Source organism: Passer domesticus, chromosome 31, assembly GCF_036417665.1.
Source record: "Passer domesticus isolate bPasDom1 chromosome 31, bPasDom1.hap1, whole genome shotgun sequence".
Classification (NCBI taxonomy): Eukaryota; Metazoa; Chordata; class Aves; order Passeriformes; family Passeridae; genus Passer; species Passer domesticus.
The window spans coordinates 3,545,959-3,565,127 of NC_087504.1; the positions used below are offsets into that span (position 1 = coordinate 3,545,959).

Sequence of the window (19,169 nt, forward strand, 5' to 3'; positions counted from 1 at the left end):
GCGAAGGACGAGCCCAAAGCGCTGGGATTTCCTGGGAAAAAGGAGGAAATTTTCCAAGAAAAAGGAGGAAATTTCCCAGGAAAAAGGAGGAAATTTTCCAGGAAAAAGGAGGAAATTTTCCAGGAAAAAGGAGGAATTTTCCCAGGAAAAAGGAGGAATTTTCCCAGGAAAAAGGAGGAAATTTTCCCAGGAAAAAGGAGGAAATTTTCCAGGAAAAAGGAGGAAATTTTCCAGGAAAAAGGAGGAAATTTTCCAGGAAAAAGGAGGATTTTTCCCAGGAAAAAGAGGAATTCCGGGCTCGGGAATGCCCTGACTGCTGGCCCTGGAATTATCCTGGAGAACTCCTCCCGTTCCTGGTCCTTTCCTGCCCCCATATCCCGAATTTTTCCTTCATTTTCGGATTCTCGCCCTCGTTTTCCCTCCTAGGGAAGCGCCGGGAGGAGCCGGGATCGGCTTTGCCCAAAAATAATTAAAAAGGAAGATTAAAAAAAGCCTGGGAAAGTGAAAGGGAGAAGCTGGGATGGAAAATCAGAGTGAAGCCTGGAGGGAAAAATTCCCTTCCCTAAAGAAATCATCCCGAAAGTTGTCCCTGAATGAACCATCCCTGAGCACACCATCCCCACAGCAATTAAATTACCCCTAAAAGAAACCTTCCCTGGAGAAAACATCCCTAAAAAACTCCATGAGCCCGAAATAAATTGGATAATCCCGAAATAAATTGGTTTCTGCTCAAATAAATTGGATTAACCCCAAATAAATTGGATTATCCCCAAATAAATTGGATTATTCCCAAATAAATTGGATTATCCCCAAAGAAATTGGATTATCCCCAAATAAACGGTGCCTGCTCCGAGCTGAGAAGGAAAGAAATTCCTGGAATTCATTGGGATTTCAGAGAGCTGGGAATGAGCCCCTGCTCACGGAAAATCCGCGATTTTCGCCTTTCCCGGGGGTTTTTCCGGCGGAATTTCTCATTTTTGGGGTTTTTTCCACCCTCCTCCCGATGCTTTTCCATTGATTTTTGTCGGGGAAAAAAATGAGATTTTTGTTTTTCCCCGTCCCTGCCCTCCGCCCTCAAAACCTTCCCCAGAATTCCCAAATGCAGGAAAAACCTGGAAAAACCAGGAAAAAACAGGGGGAAAAAAGGAAAAACCAGGAAAAACCAGGGGAAAAAAGGAAAAAACAGGGGGAAAAAAAGGAAAAACCAGGAAAAACCAGAGGAAAAAAGGAAAAAACAGGGAAAAAAAAGGAAAAACCAGGAAAAACCAGGAAAAACCAGGGGAAAAAAGGAAAAAACAGGGGGAAAAAAAGGAAAAACCAGGAAAAAACAGGAAAAACCAGGGGAAAAAAAGGAAAATTCAGGAAAAACCAGGAAAAACCAGGGGAAAAAAGGAAAAGAACAGGAAAAACAGGAAAAAACAGGGGGAAAAAAAGGAAAAAACCCAAACCCGACAACTGAGCCCCAATTCCAGGAGGGAAAAAATCCATTTTTTATCCCCAAAATCACCCGGCCAGACCCAGAAAAGCAGAAAAAGAGGAAAAAATCCCCCTGGAATTCCCAGGACGGGAACAGTTCCCGGTGGGAATGGGGAGCTCGGGATTTTGGGGGGGAATTTGGGTCCAAAATCTCCATTTTTGGTCCATTTTTCCATGGAAAAAAAACCAAATTTTCCCATTCCAGGCGCTTTTCCTTGAGGAAAAATCCCTTTGGAGCAGCCTGGGAATTCCCGCTGATCCCCGAGCGGGGCGGGGAAATCCCGGGAATTCTTGGGGTGGGATCTGGGGAGGGATTTTTAAAAAAAATGGAATTTTTGAATGGGAAAAAAGGGATTTTAGCGGGAAAAACTTGGAGTGGGAAAAGGGACCGAGCCAGGCCGCTGCTCATGGGGTGCTGGGAATTATTAAACAATTAATAAAAGGAATAAAGAAGGGATTAAAATTAATTAGAAATAAGAATTGAGGTGTTAAAGCAATTAACATGAATAATGTCCACGGAAATAATGAATTTTTCCGGGGATTTTTGGCCGCCTTCTCCCAAGGAAAGGGAGGGAAAAGCGGGATCCGAGGGCGGAATTAACAACGGGAATAATTAATTTAGGGAGGGGTTAAAGGCGCCAAACGACACGCGGGGAAAATCCCGGGTTTTCCATGGAAAATCCCGGGTTTTCCATGGAAAATCCCTTCTTTTTCCATGGAAAAATCTCTTTTATCCGCGGAATTCCCGCTCGGTTTTACTCGGACACTCGGGAGCGCGATCCCGGTTTTTGGGAGTGCTTTTAATTCCCAAATTTTGCTGCTTTCAGGGGGTGAAATTCGATTTTTGGGGTGGATTTTCCCCCAAAATCGCGGATTTCCCCCCAAATCCCGGATTTCCCCGCAGTTTTCCAGGTGCTGGTGCCAGAAATGGGGGAAAAAATCCTGAAAAAATGGGACAAACCCGGACCCCAGTGGGAACAGGGTGGAATTTCCCGCCCGGAGCGGCTCCGGGAGAGCCCAAAAGTTCCTTTTTTCCCCCAAAAAAGCCGTTTTTGCGGTGCCGGGGATGATCCCGAGCCCGGGAGCCGCTCGGGGACTGAACCGAAAATCGCGGAATTGACCCAAAAAGCCGCGCGCCTTCCCGGGGAGCGGAAATTCATTAGCGGGAATCGTTAATTGCAAGGATTAATGAATGAATTCCCTCCGCTCCCCGGCGGTTCTGGGGGGAATTCCCGGGATTTGAGGATTCTCCAGGGAAATTTGGGGAGGGGGGGTGGCCTTGTCCTTGTCCCTGTCCCCAAATTTCCTCTCCCCAAAATCCCCGTCCCCAAATTCCCTGCCCTGACCCCAAAATCGCCACCCTGACCCCAAAAATCGTCACTCAAATCCCAATTTTCCCCCCTTTTTTTTTATTCCCAACACGTTCTGATGGACATAAACCCCCACAAAAAAAAAACCCAAAAACCCCAAAAATCAACAAACCCCCATAAACCTCCCCCCCCCCAAAAAAAAAAATCAATAAAAGCCCCCAAAAACCCCCCAGAAATCCCCATAAATCCCTCCCAAAATCCTAAAACCCCAAAGAATACCCCAAAAAAAACCCCAAAAAAACCCACCCAAACCCCATAAAACCCCCAATCCCGAATAAAACCACTAAACCCCCTTCCAAAAAAAACCCCAAAACCCCCAAAGCAGCCCAAAAATCCCGGAATTTGGGGTTTTTCCCCATTTTTGGGGCGGGAAAAGCCCCGAGGCCCGCGCGGATCCCGGACCCCAAACCCCGCAGCTCAGGGGGGAAAAAAAATCTCAATTTTTTGGGATAAAAATGGAGCCAAATTCGCTTTTTTCACCCTTTTTTTTCCCCAACCGCGGAATTCCAAAATCCCGGCGGGGCTCTGGGGGATTTCGGGGGGGTGGAGGAGCCTCAATCCCAATTTTTCCCAAAAAAAACCTCTGGGAAAAGGGAATTTCCTGGGAATTTCGGCATTTCGGATAAAATCTAAATATCAATTAATCATCGGTGATTAATTAGGGGTGAACATCCCCGCCTGAGAGCCCCAAAACCGCCTGAAAATTGAATTTATTCCCATAAAAACCCAACAAAACGGCCCCGATTTGGGAGGAAAATCCCAATTTTTTCCTCTTTGCCGGGCTGGGATCATTCCCGGCTTTTCTTCCTCCAAAATTCCAGCCCTGGGAATAAATTTGGGATTTTTTTCCGTGATTAAAAATGGGATTTTTTGGTGATAAACATCGAGGTTTGGGTTGCGGGTTCTGTTTCATTCTTTATTTTCTGGTAATGCCTGAAAATTCCCGCTTCTCCCTGGGAAATCCCATGGAAAATTCCCCTGGAAATTCAGATTTTTGCTCTTTTCCTCCTCGGTTCCGCCCGTTCAGAATTTATATTTATTTTTTATTTAAAAACCCCAAATTTGGCGATTCGGGATCATCTCGGGCCTCTGGAAATTCCAATTTTCGGCGTTTTTCCTCTAAAAATGGGAATAAATTGGGAAAATCCCTCCCAGGGCTGAAATATTTGGGATCCAGGGGGAAAAATGGAATTTTTGGCCGCTGGGCTGGGAGGAGAAAACATTGCCGGGGTGGAGCCGTCCCAAAAAACGGGCGGGGAATAAATCCCAATTAATTAACAAATGAATGTAATTGAATGGACAAATAAATTCCCTTTCAATCAGAGATTATGCTCGGTTTAAATCAGAAATCAATTCGGTTTAAATAAAAAATAAAATAAAAATTAGGTTTAAAATTAGAAATAAATTCAATTTAAAATCAAGAGAGAAATTCAATTTAAAATCAGAAATCCATTCAATTTGAACAATAAATAAATTCAAGTTAAATGAGAATTAAATGAAATTTAAATTAAAAAGAATCAGTTTAAACCAGAAACAAACCCAATTTAAATAAGAAATAAATTCAACTTAAATTAAAAACAAACCCAATTTAAATAAGAAATAAATTCAACTTAAATTAAAAATAAATTCAATTTAAAGCAGAAATACATTCAATTTAAATCAGAAATCAATCCAATTTAAATTAAAAATAAATTCAATTTAAATCAGAAATCAATTCAATTTAAATTAAAAATAAATTCAATTTAAATCAGAAATCAATTCAATTTAAATTAAAAATAAATTCAATTTAAATCAGAAATCAATTCAATTTAAATTAAAATAAATTCAATTTAAATCAGAATTAAATTCAATTTAAATCAGGATGAAATTCTATTTAAATCAGGATGAAATTCAATGTAAATCAGGATGAAATTCAATGTAAATATGTATTTTTGATCCGTTCAAAGCAGCAATAAACGCAGCTCCAGGGCCCCCGCGGCTGCCGGAGCCCGCCCGGGGTTACCTTGGATTTGAACTTGGACTCGAGCGGCGCCGCCGGAATTTCTTTGTCTGGAGCTCGGCCCCGAAAATCCGGGAAAGGCAAAAAAAAACCAGCGGGGAATGGTGGGAGCTGCGGAAAGGGGAAAAGGGAATTAAAATGGGGAAAAGGGAGGAAAATGGGAAAAAAAAAGAGAATAAAAATGGGGGGGGGGAAGGGAAAGAAGAGAAAAAAAGGAATAAAAATGGGGGAAAGGGATAAAAATGGGAAAAAAGGGAATAAAAATTGGGAAAAGGGGGGAAAAAGCAAAAAAAGGAGTAAAAATGGGGGGGAGAAGGGAATAAAAATGGAGAAAAAGGGAATAAAAATGGGGGGAAAGGGGAAAAAATTTTAAAAAGGAATAAAAATGGGGGAATGGGAGTAAAAATGGGGGGGGAGAGAAAAAATGAAAAAAGGGAATAAAAATGGAGAAAAAGGGAATAAAAATGGGGGGAAGGGAAAAAATGGGGGGAAAGGGAATAAAATGGGGAAAAGGGAATAGAAATGGGGGGAAAAGGGAAAAATGAAAAAAAAAGGGGGAAAAAATTGAATAAAAATTGGGGAAAAAGAGATAAAATTGGGGGAAGGGGAAAAAAAAGAAAAAAAAAGGAATAAAAAAGGGGGAGAAGGGAATAAAAATGGGAAAAAAAGGGAATAGAGATGGGGGAAAAGGAGATAAAAATGGGAAAAATTGAATAAAAGTGGGGGGAAGTGAATAAAAATGAGGGGAAAAGAGATTAAAAAGGGAATAAAAAGAGTAAAAAAGGGAATAAAAAGAGTAAAAAAGGGAATAAAAAGAGGATAAGAAGGGGGGAAAGAGGGAGGAAAAAGCGGGGAAAAGGGAATGAAAAGGGAATAAAAGGGAATAAAAGGGAATAAAAGGGAATAAAGGGGAATAAAAAGTCAATTTTGGCCTCAAAAAGCGGAGCCGGTGCGAGAAGAGGAAGAGGAAGGTGCGGGGTTTGGGAATTGCGGGGAATCTCCTTCGGGGGGGATTGATCCCGATTTTCGGGGGGGTTTTGATCCCGATTTTCGGCTTTAGGAGGGGATTAAATCGGGGGAAAAGGGAATGAAGGTTGGAAAAGCGGAGTTTGTTTATTTCCATTTATTTTGGAATAATTCTGGGTTTATTTATTCTCATTTCTAAAATAATATTTCTATTTATTTTAATTTATTTCTGCTCGGTCCGAGTTTATCTGGGTAAAATCCTGGCGTTTATGGAGCAACGCTTCCTATTTATTTAGGAATATATTTCTATTTTTGTGTCTTTATTTGCCACCTTTAGGGGCAGAAAAATGCGGGGGAATCCAAGGAAAACTCCCCCAAAATCCCCCAAATTTAGGGATCAACCCCTCCCCGGACAGGGCTGGGAATTCAAAACTAAAAAATTGGGAAAAGACAGAAAAAAAAAAAAAGGAATTTGGGGGATCTGGGGCAAAAGGGCTGCGGGAATCTGACGCGCTGGGAGGGGGAGTGAGGAAAAGCAGGAATTGAGGGGAAATCGAATCGGGTTTTTGGTGGGATTTGAGGGGTTTTTGGGGATGAGGAAGGAAAACTGGGATTTATTCTGCTTTTTCCTGCAATGTCTGAGGCCACACCGAGCTCGGGCTCGGCCGGAGGAATGGATCCAGCTCGGAGCCGCTTTTTTATCCCCAAAAAATCCAAATTACAGCGGAAAACTGGGGGGGGGGGAAAGGTGAGTTTGGGGATTTTATTTATCCCAACATCTGGGGCAAAGCCTGGGAAAACCCAGCCAGGAACGGGCGGAAAATCCCCTCGGAAATTGGGATTGCGGGGGGAAATCCGCTCGGATTTGAATTTCCCTCAAAAAAGAAAAAAGGAAATTAAAATCCCGGGTTTGTTTCCCTCCCCCCCTTCCAAAAAAATTAAAATAATAGAAAATTCTCCTTTTTTTCCCCCGATTTCGGGGGAATTTCGCGGCGCTGGAGCCGATTTCCCTTCCCGAAAAATTCCAATTGCGGTGATTTTCCCTGGAGAGGCAGAAATTCCCGGTTTTCCCCTCGGGAAAATCCAGGAGTTTGGGGTTATTTCCTTCAATTTAGGGCAAAAACAAAAGAGGGAAACAAAGGGAGAAGGATCCAGGGAACGAGCCGGGAATGTTTTCATGGAAATTGAAAATCCCTTTCCCCCTTTGTTCTCTCGCCGCCGTTTTTATTTCTTTTTTTTCCCCAAAAACGCCGCTTTCCCAGGAATTCCTTTCGGGATGGGAATTCCGGCCTGGAAAAAACCGCAGCTCCCGCGCCGCGATTTTGGGGCAGAATTCCCCTTTTTGGGGGGGCAGAATTCCCTTTTTTGGGGTTCAAAATTCCCTTTTTTGGTGCAGAATTCCCTTTTTTCGGGCAGAATTCCCTTTTTTTGGGGGCAGAATTCCCTTTTTTGGGGCAGAATCCCTCTTTTTTCGGGCAGAATTCCCTTTTTTTGGGGGCCGAATTCCCTTTTTTTGGGGCAGAATCCCCTTTTTTCGGGCAGAATCCCCTTTTTTCGGGCAGAATTCCCTTTTTTGGGGTTCAAAATTCCCTGTTTTTGGGCCGAATTCCCTTTTTTGGTGGCAGAATTCCCTTTTTTTGGGGCAGAATCCCCTTTTTTCGGGCAGAATTCCCTTTTTTTGGGGCAGAATTCCCTTTTTTGGGGTTCAAAATTCCCTTTTTTTGGGCAGAATTCCCTTTTTGGGGGCAGAATTCCCCTTTTTTCGGCAGAATTCCCTTTTTTTTGGCCGCTGGCCCTGGAACGTTTCCCGGCCAATTCCTCTTTTCCCACCGGGAATTGGTGGAAAACCTCAAATCCCGCCCGCGGCCGCTCCACCTGCGAAAATTGGGCTCAATCCTGAATTTTTGGGGTTTTTTGAAGGAAAAACCGGGAATAAACGCCTGAAATAAAGGGAAAAAATGGGAAAATCCCTTAAATCCCCACGGGTGAAACGCTGCAGGGAAAATATTGGAGAAACGGGAACGGAGCCGAAACCACGAGGGAAAATGGGAATTTTCCTCGGGGATTGGGACACAAATCTGATTTTTTGAAACCTTTTTTGCTGGCAGGGATATAAAGCGGCACAAGAAATTTAAAAATGTGAATTTTCCGCGGGATCTGCCTTCAGAAAAAAAGGGGAAAGGGAAAGAACCTGGGATTCGGGAGGGGGAAATTCCCATTTTTCCTGCTCGCTTGTGGTGGAAGGAGAAATATCCATTAAAAAAAAATAATAATAATAATAAAACCAAATTTTTTCAGGAGGGATCTGAGCAAAAAAAAAGGGAATTGTCCCCGGGTCCCGATTTTTGGGGTTTCACTTTCCCGAGTTGTTTTTGGGATCCCTCCCAGCCCCCGGAGCCCCGAAAAGCCCAAAAATTCTGGAAATGCCGATTTTTTTGTAGGGAATTCTCGGTTTTTTCCTCCCCCCGGTTCCTTTGTTCGGCTCCCGAGGCTCCCCCGGCAACTCCCGGCCCCAAATGCCATTTTCCTCCTTCACCTCCACAAAATGAGATTTTTTTCCTTTTCTTTTCCTTCCCCCGAATTTTTCCTCCTTTTCCTCTCCTTTCCCCCCATTTCCCTTCGGTTTTCTCCCTTTTTTCTCCCTTTTTTCCCTCATTTTTCCCTTTTTTCCCTCATTTTCCCCCCTTTTTTTCCTCTTTTTCGCCCCTTCCCGGCCCCCGACCCCACAATTCCCAACCCCCAATTTTTCCCCTGAAATTCCCCGGGAATTCCGGGCGCATCCCCCCCCGTTCCCAAACCCCCCAAAACCGCCTTGAATCCGAATTTTTGGGGCATTTTCGGCCGTCCCCGCCCGGCCGGGCCCTGCCCGCTCGGTCCCATAAATCTCGGCGGTTTTAGGGTCCGCTCCCGGACGTGCCGCGCGATGTTCAGCACTTCATAAAAATTAAAAGCGAAAAAAAAAAAAATCAAAATAAAGCCCAAAGCGGCGGGCGGGGGAGGCCGCGTTTGGCTTTAATTCGGGAATTTTCTTCCTGCGGGCGCTGCGAGCACAAAGGGGGCGAATTCCCGGCTTTTCCTGGCGCGCTTTTTGAGTATTTTCCCTGGGTTTTGTCTCGTTTATTGAGGGATTTTATCCCCCGTCGGTTTTTATCTTCTTTATCCCTTCCTTTCATTCCGCTGCCTTCCATTCCAAGCCTGCTTTTCCCGTTTAATTCCATTTTTTCCTCCATTTAATTCCATTTTTCCCCCATTTAATTATATTTTCCCCATTTAATTCCATTTTCCCCCATTTAATTCCATTTTTTCCCGTTTAATTCCATTTTTTCCCCCATTTAATTCCATTTTTCCCCATTTAATTATATTTTCCCCATTTAATTCCATTTTTTTTCCCCCATTTAATTATATTTTCCCCATTTAATTCAATTTTTTTCCCGTTTAATTCCATTTTTCCCCCATTTAATTCCATTTTCCCCATTTAATTCCATTTTTTCCCGTTTAATTCCATTTTTTCTCCCCATTTAATTCCATTTTCCCCCCATTTCACCCCGTCCATCGCCGCTTTTCCCCATTTAATTCCATTTTTTTCCCTTTCCCTCCCGTTTTATCCCATTTCATTCCCGTTTTCCCCCATTTTCCCGCTCCCTCCCCCCACGCCATTCCCATCCTTTTTTTTCCCAACCCCGGGAATTTTCCCTTTCCCCTTGAACTTGGCATTCCCCGAATTTCTCCCGCAATTTTGGGGTTTTTTCGGGTTTTTTTTCCCCTTTTCCAGCCTTTTCCCCCTCAGGATGCGCTGGGGGTGGAGCAGGGGAAGGGGGTGACCCCAGACCGGCGGGATTTTGGGAATTTTGGAATTTTGGGGGATTTGGGGGAATTTTTGGCATTTTAGGGACACACGAAGCGTGGGAGGGGTCTGAAATAGGGACACGCTGGGAAAAAAAATCCCCAAAAAATCACAATTTTCCCATTTTCCCCCCGATTTTTCGCCCCTCCCTCTTCACCCCTGCAGCTGCACCCCCCCGAAATTTTGGGGGCGGAACGGGGGAAAACCCGAATTTTTTTGGGGAAAATCGGGTTATTTCGGGGAAACCCCCAATTCCTGGGGAGTCCGGCAGGAAAACGGGGCGGGGGGGGGGGCGCACGGGGTGAATTTTTTGTGATTTTTTTACGGATTTTCGGGAAGGGGGGGAGCGCCTGGGAGAGGGAAAAAAAAAACCCTCAAAAAATCCCTCGAAAGGTCCAAAAAATGAGAAAAAAATATTTTTCCTTCATTTCAAAAAATTAAAAATAATTACTGGCGCTTGTAACTAATTAAAGATAAAGGCGGGGGGGGGTTTTATCCCGTTGGAATCTCGCGGAAAATCGGGAATGGGGGGGGGGGGGCACCAAGGGGGGGCACGCGGGGGGGGGGTGTGGGCGTGTCCGCGCCGCGCGGGGGCCAATCAGCGGGCGGCATCCGCGGGGGGCGTGGCGGCCGGTGTGGGAAAAGGGGCGTGGCCCGGGCGGATTTCTTAATGGAGCGGCGGCGGCGGGCGCGCGGCGCATGCGCGCTCGGCGCGGCGATGGCGGGGGGGTCCCGGGGCGCGGCGCGGAGCTGCCCCCGCCGCCAGCACCGGAGCGGGAGGAGCGGCGAGCCCGGCGGCGGCCAGGCCGGCAGCAGCAGCAGCAGCAGCAGCAGGAGGAGAGGAGGCAGAGGAAGGGCGGCGGAGGAGGCGGCGGCAGCGCGGCATGACATGACGGCGCCGCTCGCGGCTCCCCCGCGCTGGCCCGACGCGCTCGGCTGCCGCTGCGAGGACGCCCCGCGGGAGAAGCCGCGCATGGAGAGCCTGGGCCACTGCCGGGAGAGCCTGGGCCACTGCCGGGAGAGCCTGGGCCACTGCCGGGAGATGCTGCCCGCGCCGGGCGGCGGCGGCGGCGGCGCGGACGGAGCCGCGTTCGCGGAGCTGGCGGGCGCGGAGCCGGCGCGGCAGTGCCCCTCGGGCTCGCTGGGCTACGGCGGCTACCCCTTCGCGCCGGGCTACTACGGCTGCCGCCTGGCCGGCGTCAACCTGCCGCAGAAGCCCTGCGGCTACCACCCGCCCGACAAGTTCGCCGAGGCCGGCGGGCCGCTGGCCGCCGAGGAGCTGCCGGCGCGGGCCAAGGAGTTCTCGTTCTACCCCGGCTTCCCGGGCTCCTACCAGGCCGTGCCGGGCTACTTGGACGTGTCGGTGGTGCCGGCGCTGCCCGAGCCGCGGCACGAGGCTTTGCTTCCCATGGAAGGCTACCAGCCCTGGGCGCTGGCCAACGGCTGGGACGGGCAGGTTTACTGCTCCAAGGAGCAGCCGCTGCCCGCGCACCTCTGGAAGTCGCCGTTCCCAGGTAGGGAGCGGAGCGGAGCGGGAGCGGCACCGGGAGCGGCACCGGGAGCGGAGCGGTGCCCGCGATCCGCGCGGCTCCGGCCGCAGGGGCTGAGCGCGGCGATCGCACGGAGCCCAGAAATGCCGTGTAGCCCCACCCATCCCGTCTGTCCCACCTATCCCCTGTATCCCACCTCTCCCACCTCTCCCGTCTATCCGGATTTATTCCGTGTATCCCGATATATTTATCCCATCTATCCCATATATTCCGTGTACCCCGCGTATCCCTTATATCCCATCTATCCCATTTATCCCTTATATCCCATTTATCCCTTATATCCCATCTATCCCATTTATCCCATATATCCCATCTATCCCATTTATCCCTTATACCCCATCTATCCCATTTATCCCTTATACCCCATCTATCCCATTTATCCCTTTATATCCCATCTATCCATCTATCCCCATTTATCCCTTATACCCCATCTATCCCGATATATTTATCTCATCTATCCCATATATTCCGTGTACCCCGCGTATCCCAACATTTCCCATCTATCCCATCTATGCCATATATTCCATCTATCCCCCTATCCCATTTATCCATCTATCCATTTATCCCTTATATCCCATCTATCCAATATATTTATCCCATCTATCCCATATATCCCGATCTATCCCCTATATTCCGTGTATCCCATCTATCCACATATTCCATATATTCCGTTTATCCATTTATCCCCATATATCCATATGTTCCCTGTATCCCATCTTATCCCACATATTTCATCCCTGTATCCCATCTATCCCACATATTTCATATATCCCGGTATATTTATCCCACCTATCCCATTTATCCCATATATTCCGTGTATTCCATGTATCCCACTTATCCCACCTATCCCATATATTCTGCGTATCCCATTTATCCCACACATTCTGCATATTCCGTGTATCCCACCTATCCCATTTACCCCCACCTACCCCATATATTCCTTGTATCCCATCTATCCCATCATATTCCGTGTCCCCCCACTCTCCGGATGTATTTTTCCCCACCCATCCCGTGTATCCGGATCTACCCCAGCCATCCAGGTCTGTCCCATCTCTCCGGATATATTCCATAGATCCCATCCAGTCCCTGTATCCCCATCTATTTATCCCATATATTCCCTATATCCCGATCTCTTTATCCCATATATTCCCCTATATCCACATCTGTTTATTCCACATGCTCCTACATCCGGATATATCCCAGATATTCCATTTATCCCATACCCGTATATCCCATCTATTCCATATATCCCCATATATTTATTCCATGTATCCGGGTGTATTTATTCCATATATTCCGGTATATTAATTCCCTGTATCCCGGGTATATTTATTCCATATATCCGGATATATTCCGTATATGATTCCATCTATTCCCTATATCCGGATATATTCATTATGTATCCCATATATCCCGGTATATTAATTCCATATATCGCATATATAAGGGTGTATTTATTCCATTTATTCCATATATATTAATTCCATATATTCCATGTATCCATGTATATTAATTCCATATATCCGGATGTATTAATTCCATATATCAGGGTGTATTTATTCCATATATCTGTATGGATTAATTCCATATATTCCATATATCATGGTGTATTTATTCCATATATCCGGATGTATTAATTCCATATATCATGGTGTATTTATTCCATATATCCGGATGTATTAATTCCATATATCAGGGTGTATTTATTCCATATATCCGGATGTATTAATTCCATATATCAGGGTGTAATTTATTCCATATATCCGGATGTGTTAATTCCATATATCAGGATGTATTTATTCCATATATCAGAGTATGTTTATTCCATATATCCGGATGTATTAATTCAATTTATTCCATATATCCGGATGTATTAATTCCATATATTCCATATATCATGGTGCATTTATTCCATATATCCGGGTGTATTAATTCCATATATTCCATATATCATGGTGCATTTATTCCATATATCCGGGTGTATTAATTCCATATATTCCATATATCATGGTGCATTTATTCCATATATCCGGGTGTATTAATTCCATATATTCCATATATCAGGGTGTGTTTATTCCGCACATCAGGGCACATTTCCCCCACGTATCCGGCTGCATGTACTCCGTGTATCCGGGCGCACTCGCTGCCCGTGCCCCGGTATCCGGGCGTGCTCCGCGTTTCCCGGGAATTCCGCCCGTCCGTGTATTCCATGTGCCCGCGCTCGGGCTGGCTAATTAGAGGGATGCGGCTCAGGAATGCTCGGAGCGGGCAATGTGCACGGGCACGCTCGGCGGGGCGAGGCCAGCGCGGCCCCAGCCCGGCTAATTCCCTGATCCTGCCCTTCCTTCAGAGCCGATCCCGGCCCCAAAACCCGGAGTTAATCCCTGAAATCTGCCTCTTCTCCCGGCCCCAAAACGCGGAGTTAATTCCCTGATCCTGCCCTTCCTTCAGAGCCGATCCCGGCCCCAAAACCGGGACTTAATCCCTGAAATCTGCCTCTTCTCCCGGCCCCAAAACCCGGAGTTAATTCCCTGATCCTGCCCTTCCTTCAGAGCCGATCCCGGCCCCAAAACCGGGACTTAATCCCTGAAATCTGCCTCTTCTCCCGGCCCCAAAACCCGGAGTTAATTCCATAATTCTGCCTCTTCTCCCGGCCCCAAAACCCGGAGTTAATTCCATAATTCTGCCCTTCCTTCAGAGCCGATCCGGGCCCCAAAACCGGGAGTTAATCCCTGAAATCTGCCTCTTCTCCCGGCCCCAAAAACCCGAGTTAATCCCTGAAATCTGCCTCTTCTCCCGGCCCCAAAACCCGGAGTTAATTCCATAATTCTGCCTTTCCTTGGGAGCCAATCCCCGCTCCAAAACCCGGGAGTTAATTCCATAATTCTGCCTTTTCTCCCCAGCTCCAACCCGCGCTAATTCCTGAACCTGCCCTTCCTTGGGAGCCAATCCCTGCTCCAAACCCGGAGTTAATTCCATAATTCTGCCCTTGCTCGGGAGCCGATCCCGGCCCCAAAACCCGGAGTTAATTCCATAATTCTGCCCTTCCTTCAGAGCCAATCCGGGCCCCAAAACCGGAGTTAATTCCATAATTCTGCCTCTTCTCCTGGCCCCAAAACCCGGAGTTAATTCCATAATTCTGCCCTTCCTTCAGAGCCAATCCCGCTCCAAACCGGAGTTAATTCCATAATTCTGCCTTTTCTCCCGGACCCAAAACCCGGAGTTAATTCCTGATCCTGCCCTTCCCTTCAGAGCCAATCCCGACTCCACAAACTGGGAGTTAATCCTGAAATCTGCCTTTTCTCCCGGCCCCCAAACCCGCTGCTAATTCCCTGAATTGGCCCTTCCTCCGAAGCCAATCCCGGTCCCAAAACCTGGAGTTAATTCTGAAATCTGCCTTTTCTCGCGGCCCCCAAAACCCGGAGTTAATTCCCGAATCCCCGCCACTTCCTTCGGAGCCATCCCGGCCCCAAACCCGGCGCTAATTCCCTGATTTTGCTCTTTTTCCTGAGTAATCCAATCTCCAAAATTCCGCGGTAATTCCCGAATTCTGCCCTTTCTCGCGGGCCAATCCAATCCCCAAAATTCCCAATTCAGGCCCTTTCTCGCGGGCCAATCCAATCCCCAAAATTCCCAATTCCGCCCTTTTTCCCGGGCCAATCCAATCCCCAAAATTCCCAAATCTGCCCTTTCTCCCGGGCCAATCCAACCTCCAAAATTCCCAAATCTGCCCTTTCTCCCGGGCCAATCCAACCTCCAAAATTCCCCATTATTCCCGAATTCTGCCCTTCCCGCTCCCCCGCGGGGCGGCGAGCTCAAAAAAAAGGGAAAAAAAGCGAAAATGCCGCTAAAAGCGAAGCCCGGAGCGGCTCGGGGGGCTGGGGGCTGGGCGCTCAATCAGCTCCCAATTAGCGCAATTAACGACAGAGGTGTCAAGTGACAGACGGAGCTGTTTGGGAGAGCCCGAAAAGGGAAAAGGCCCCAAAATTCCCCTTCTGGAGACGCTCGGAAACCACAAAATCCGCGGGAGCTGCTCCTTGGGAGCCCCCAAATGAACCGGGGGGAGCCCGGGTGTGGGGTGGGGGCGTTACCCGGGGCTGGGGGGGCGCATCCCTTCATCTCCCCTTTTATCGGCACAAAAAAACCCCAAAATCGGCTTTTCCGGGATTCTGGGGACGGCGGGAAGGGGAACTCGCCGCGTGCGGGGTTTTGTGTTTTGGGGGACCCCGCTCCGCCTCTGTGACCCCAAAAAGGAGCCGCTGCCCCCCAGACCCTCCCCCAATTAACGCCTGGGCCGTAATTAGGGCGGCGCTCCGAGCAGCGCTCGCCTCCATCTTCCTGCCCCTTTTTGGGGCGCCGGATTTGGGGGCTCGGCTCCCCCAAATCCCCGCGAGGGACCCCAAAATCCTCGGGGAGCTTCGCCCCCCCTCCGGCAGCGCCGGCGCGGGCTGGGGGTCCCCAAATCCCCCCCCTCCCGGAGCTCCCCAGCGCCCCCAAAGAAGCCGCTGAGAGGGGAAAATTGGGTTATTTTTCCCCCTCCGAGGGGGGATTTTTGGGGTTCGGGGGCTCCGGGCGGGGTTTTGGGGGCTGCTCGTGGCAGATTTTCCTCTGCGGGAAAAGGAAAAAGGGGGTGGGAGGAGAAAGAGGAAGGAGGGAAAAGGGGAAACTCCGAATATTGCCCAAAAAAAATCCGAATATTGCCCCAAAACCTCCGAATATTGCCCAGAAACTCCGAATATCGCCCCAAAAACTCCGAATATTGCCCAAAACCCTCCGAAAATCGCCCCAAAAAGTGGCGTTGGAGGCGCCGCTCGGCTCGGAGCGCGGGCGCTGCTCCTTCATCCGCGGCCAAGGCAAACAGGGAATTATCCCCGGAGTGTTTTCATTCCATTATCCGCAACATCCTCAGCCATTATCCCTCCTCTGGCGGCTTTTCCTCCCTTTTTTTCCACCTTTTCCCTCCATTTCTTTCCCCTTTTCTCCCCCTTCTCCCCCCTTTTCCCAAATTTCCCCCCCATTTTCCCCCTTTTTCCCCCTCTTTACCCCATTTTCCCTCCTCCTTCTTCCCCTCTTTCCCCCTCATTTCCATGGTTTTTTCCCTTTTTTGCCCTCTTTTTCCTGCTTTTTTCTCCCTTTTTCCCCTTTCCCACCCCCATTTTTCCTCTCCCTCCCCAAAAATCTCCCCCAGCGCCCCCGACCGCAATTCCCCTTTTCCCTCCTTTCGTTTCCCCACATCCCGATTTTTTACCCATTTCCAATCCCCCCGCTTCTCTCTAAATCCAATTTATTCACATTATTCTCATTTTTTACCCATTTCCATTCACCCCGCTTCGCTTTTAACCCCTTTATCCCGTAATTCCCATTTTTTACCCATTGCCCCTCATTCTAACCCATTTTTTACCCATTTCCCCCCCGTTCTAACCCCATTTTTACCCATTTCCACTTCACCCGCTTCACCTTTAACCCCTTTATCACCATTTTTACCCCATCCCCGAATTCCAACCCAATTTTTACCCATTTCCCCCCATTCTAACCCCGTTTTTACCAATTTCTCCCAATTCCAACCCCATTTTCACCCATTTCCCCCATTCCAATCCATTTTTATCCATTTCCCCTCATCCCAACCCCATTTATTGACTCATTTTCACCTCAGCCCTCTTCGCTGTTAACCCTTTATCCCGTAATTCCCATTTTTATCCATTTCCCCCCCCATTCCAATCCCGTTTTTCCCCAATTTCCCCATTTCTAACCCCATTTTCCCCATTGCAGACGTGGTCCCGCTGCAGGCCGAGCCCAGCCCGATCCGGCGGGGCCACAAGAAGCGTGTGCCCTACCCCAAACCCCTTTAACCCTTTACCCCTTTATTGACCCCTTTATTAACCCCATAATTCTCATTCTAACCCCCATAACTCCCATTTTTCCCCATTTTTACCATTTTTCCCCCCATTTTCCCTCCATTCCAGACGTGGTGCCGCTGCAGGCCGAGCCCAGCCCGTTCCGGCGCGGCCGCAAGAAGCGCGTGCCCTACCCCAAAACCCTTTAACCCCTTTTACCCCTTTATTAACCCCTTTATTAACCCCATAACTCCCATTTTTACCCCATTTTTCCCCATTTTTACCGTTTTTTCCCCCATTTTCCCCCATTCCAGACGTGGTGCCGCTGCAGGCCGAGCCCAGCCCGTTCCGGCGCGGCCGCAAGAAGCGCGTGCCCTACCCCAAACCCCTTTAACCCCTTCATTAACCCCTTTATTAACCCCATAACTCCCATTTACCCCATTTTTACCGTTTTTCCCCCATTTTTCACTCCCCAGACGTGGTGCCGCTGCAGGCCGAGCCCAGCCCGTTCCGGCGCGGCCGCAAGAAGCGCGTGCCCTACCCCAAAACCCCTTTAACCCCTTTTACCCCTTTATTAACCCCTTTATTAACCCCATAACTCCCATTTTTACCCCATTTTTCCCCATTTTTACCGTTTTTCCCCCATTTTCCCCCATTGCAGACGTGGTGCCGCTGCAGGCCGAGCCCCAGCCCGTTCCGGCGCGGCCGCAAGAAGCGCGTGCCCTACACGAAGCCGCAGCTGAAGGAGCTGGAGCGCGAGTTCGCCGCCAGCCGCTTCATCACCAAGGAGAAGCGGCGGCGCATCGCGGGCGCCACCAGCCTGAGCGAGCGCCAGGTCACCATCTGGGTTCCAGAACCGCCGCGTCAAGGAGAAGAAGGTGGGCGCCAAGGCCCGCGCCCCGCTCCTGCGCGACTCCTGAGCGCCGCGAGCCCGGAGCCGGGGAGCGGGATGGAGGGACTCGGAGCGGCCAGGGGGCCGGGAGGCGGGGAAGGGAGGGGGTTCGGAGTTTGGCAATCGGGATGGCGGGACTCGGAGCTGGCCAAAATCCCCAAATCAGAGACAAAAAGGAAAAAAATTCCATGTTTATCATCGTGCTGGTTGGACTTTGGGGCGGACAGAATCACCAAAAAACAAAAGAATCAAAGACAAAAAGGAAAAAATTCCCATATTTATCATCGTGCTGGTGGACTCGGAGCTGGCCAAAATCCCCAAATCAGAGACAAAAAGGAAAAACATTCAGTGTTTATCATCGTGCTGGTTGGACTTTGAGGTGCCAAAATCCCCAAAAATCAGAGACAAAAAGGAAACAATTCCATATTTATCATCGTGCTGGTTGGAACTCTGAGGTGGCCAAAATCCCCAAAAATCAGAGACAAAAAAGGAAAAACATTCAGTGTTTATCATCGTGCTGGTTGGATATGAGGTGCCAAAATCCCAAAATCAGAGACAAAAAGGAAAAAATTCCATATTTATCATTGTGCTGGTGGGACTTTGAGATGCCAAAATCCCAAGAAACAAAAAAATCAACGAAAAAAAGGAAAAAAATCCATATTTATCATTGTGCTGGTTGGACTTTGAGGTGCCAAAATCCCCAAAATCAGAGACAAAAAGGAAAAACATTCAGTGTTTATCATCGTGCTGGTTGGACTTTGAGGTGGCCAAAACGTCCGAAAAACAAAAAAATCCAAGACAGAAAGGAAAAAATTCCATATTTATCATCGTGCTGGTTGGACTTTGGGGCGGACAGAATCACCAAAAAACAAAAGAATCAAAGACAAAAAGGAAAAAATTCCATATTTATCATCGTGCTGGTTGGACTCGGAGCTGGCCAAAATCCCCAAAAATCAGAGACAAAAAGGAAAAAATTCCATATTTATCATCGTGCTGGTTGGACTTTGAGGTGCCAAAATCCCCAAAAATCAGAGACAAAAAGGAAAAAAAATCCATATTTATCATCGTGTTGGTGGGAGTTTGGGGCGGACAGAATCACCAAAAACCAAAAGAATCAAAGACAAAAAGGAAAAATTCCATATTTATCATCGTGCTGGTGGGACTCTGAGGTGCCAAAATCCCCAAGAAACAAAAAAATCAAAGAAAGAAAGAAAAAATTCCATATTTATCATCGTGCT

General features: G+C 47.9%; 1 protein-coding gene across 1 annotated transcript; it reads left to right on the forward strand.

The window, feature by feature from the left end:
- Positions 1–10,537: 10,537 nt before the first annotated feature.
- On the forward strand, positions 10,538–17,959 carry HOXC13 (homeobox C13). The gene is given in 4 exon segments (XM_064401154.1): positions 10,538–11,169; positions 16,975–16,996; positions 17,724–17,886; positions 17,888–17,959. Coding segments are annotated over 4 exon segments (882 nt in total). The 5' UTR covers positions 10,538–10,544.
- Positions 17,960–19,169: the final 1,210 nt, after the last annotated feature.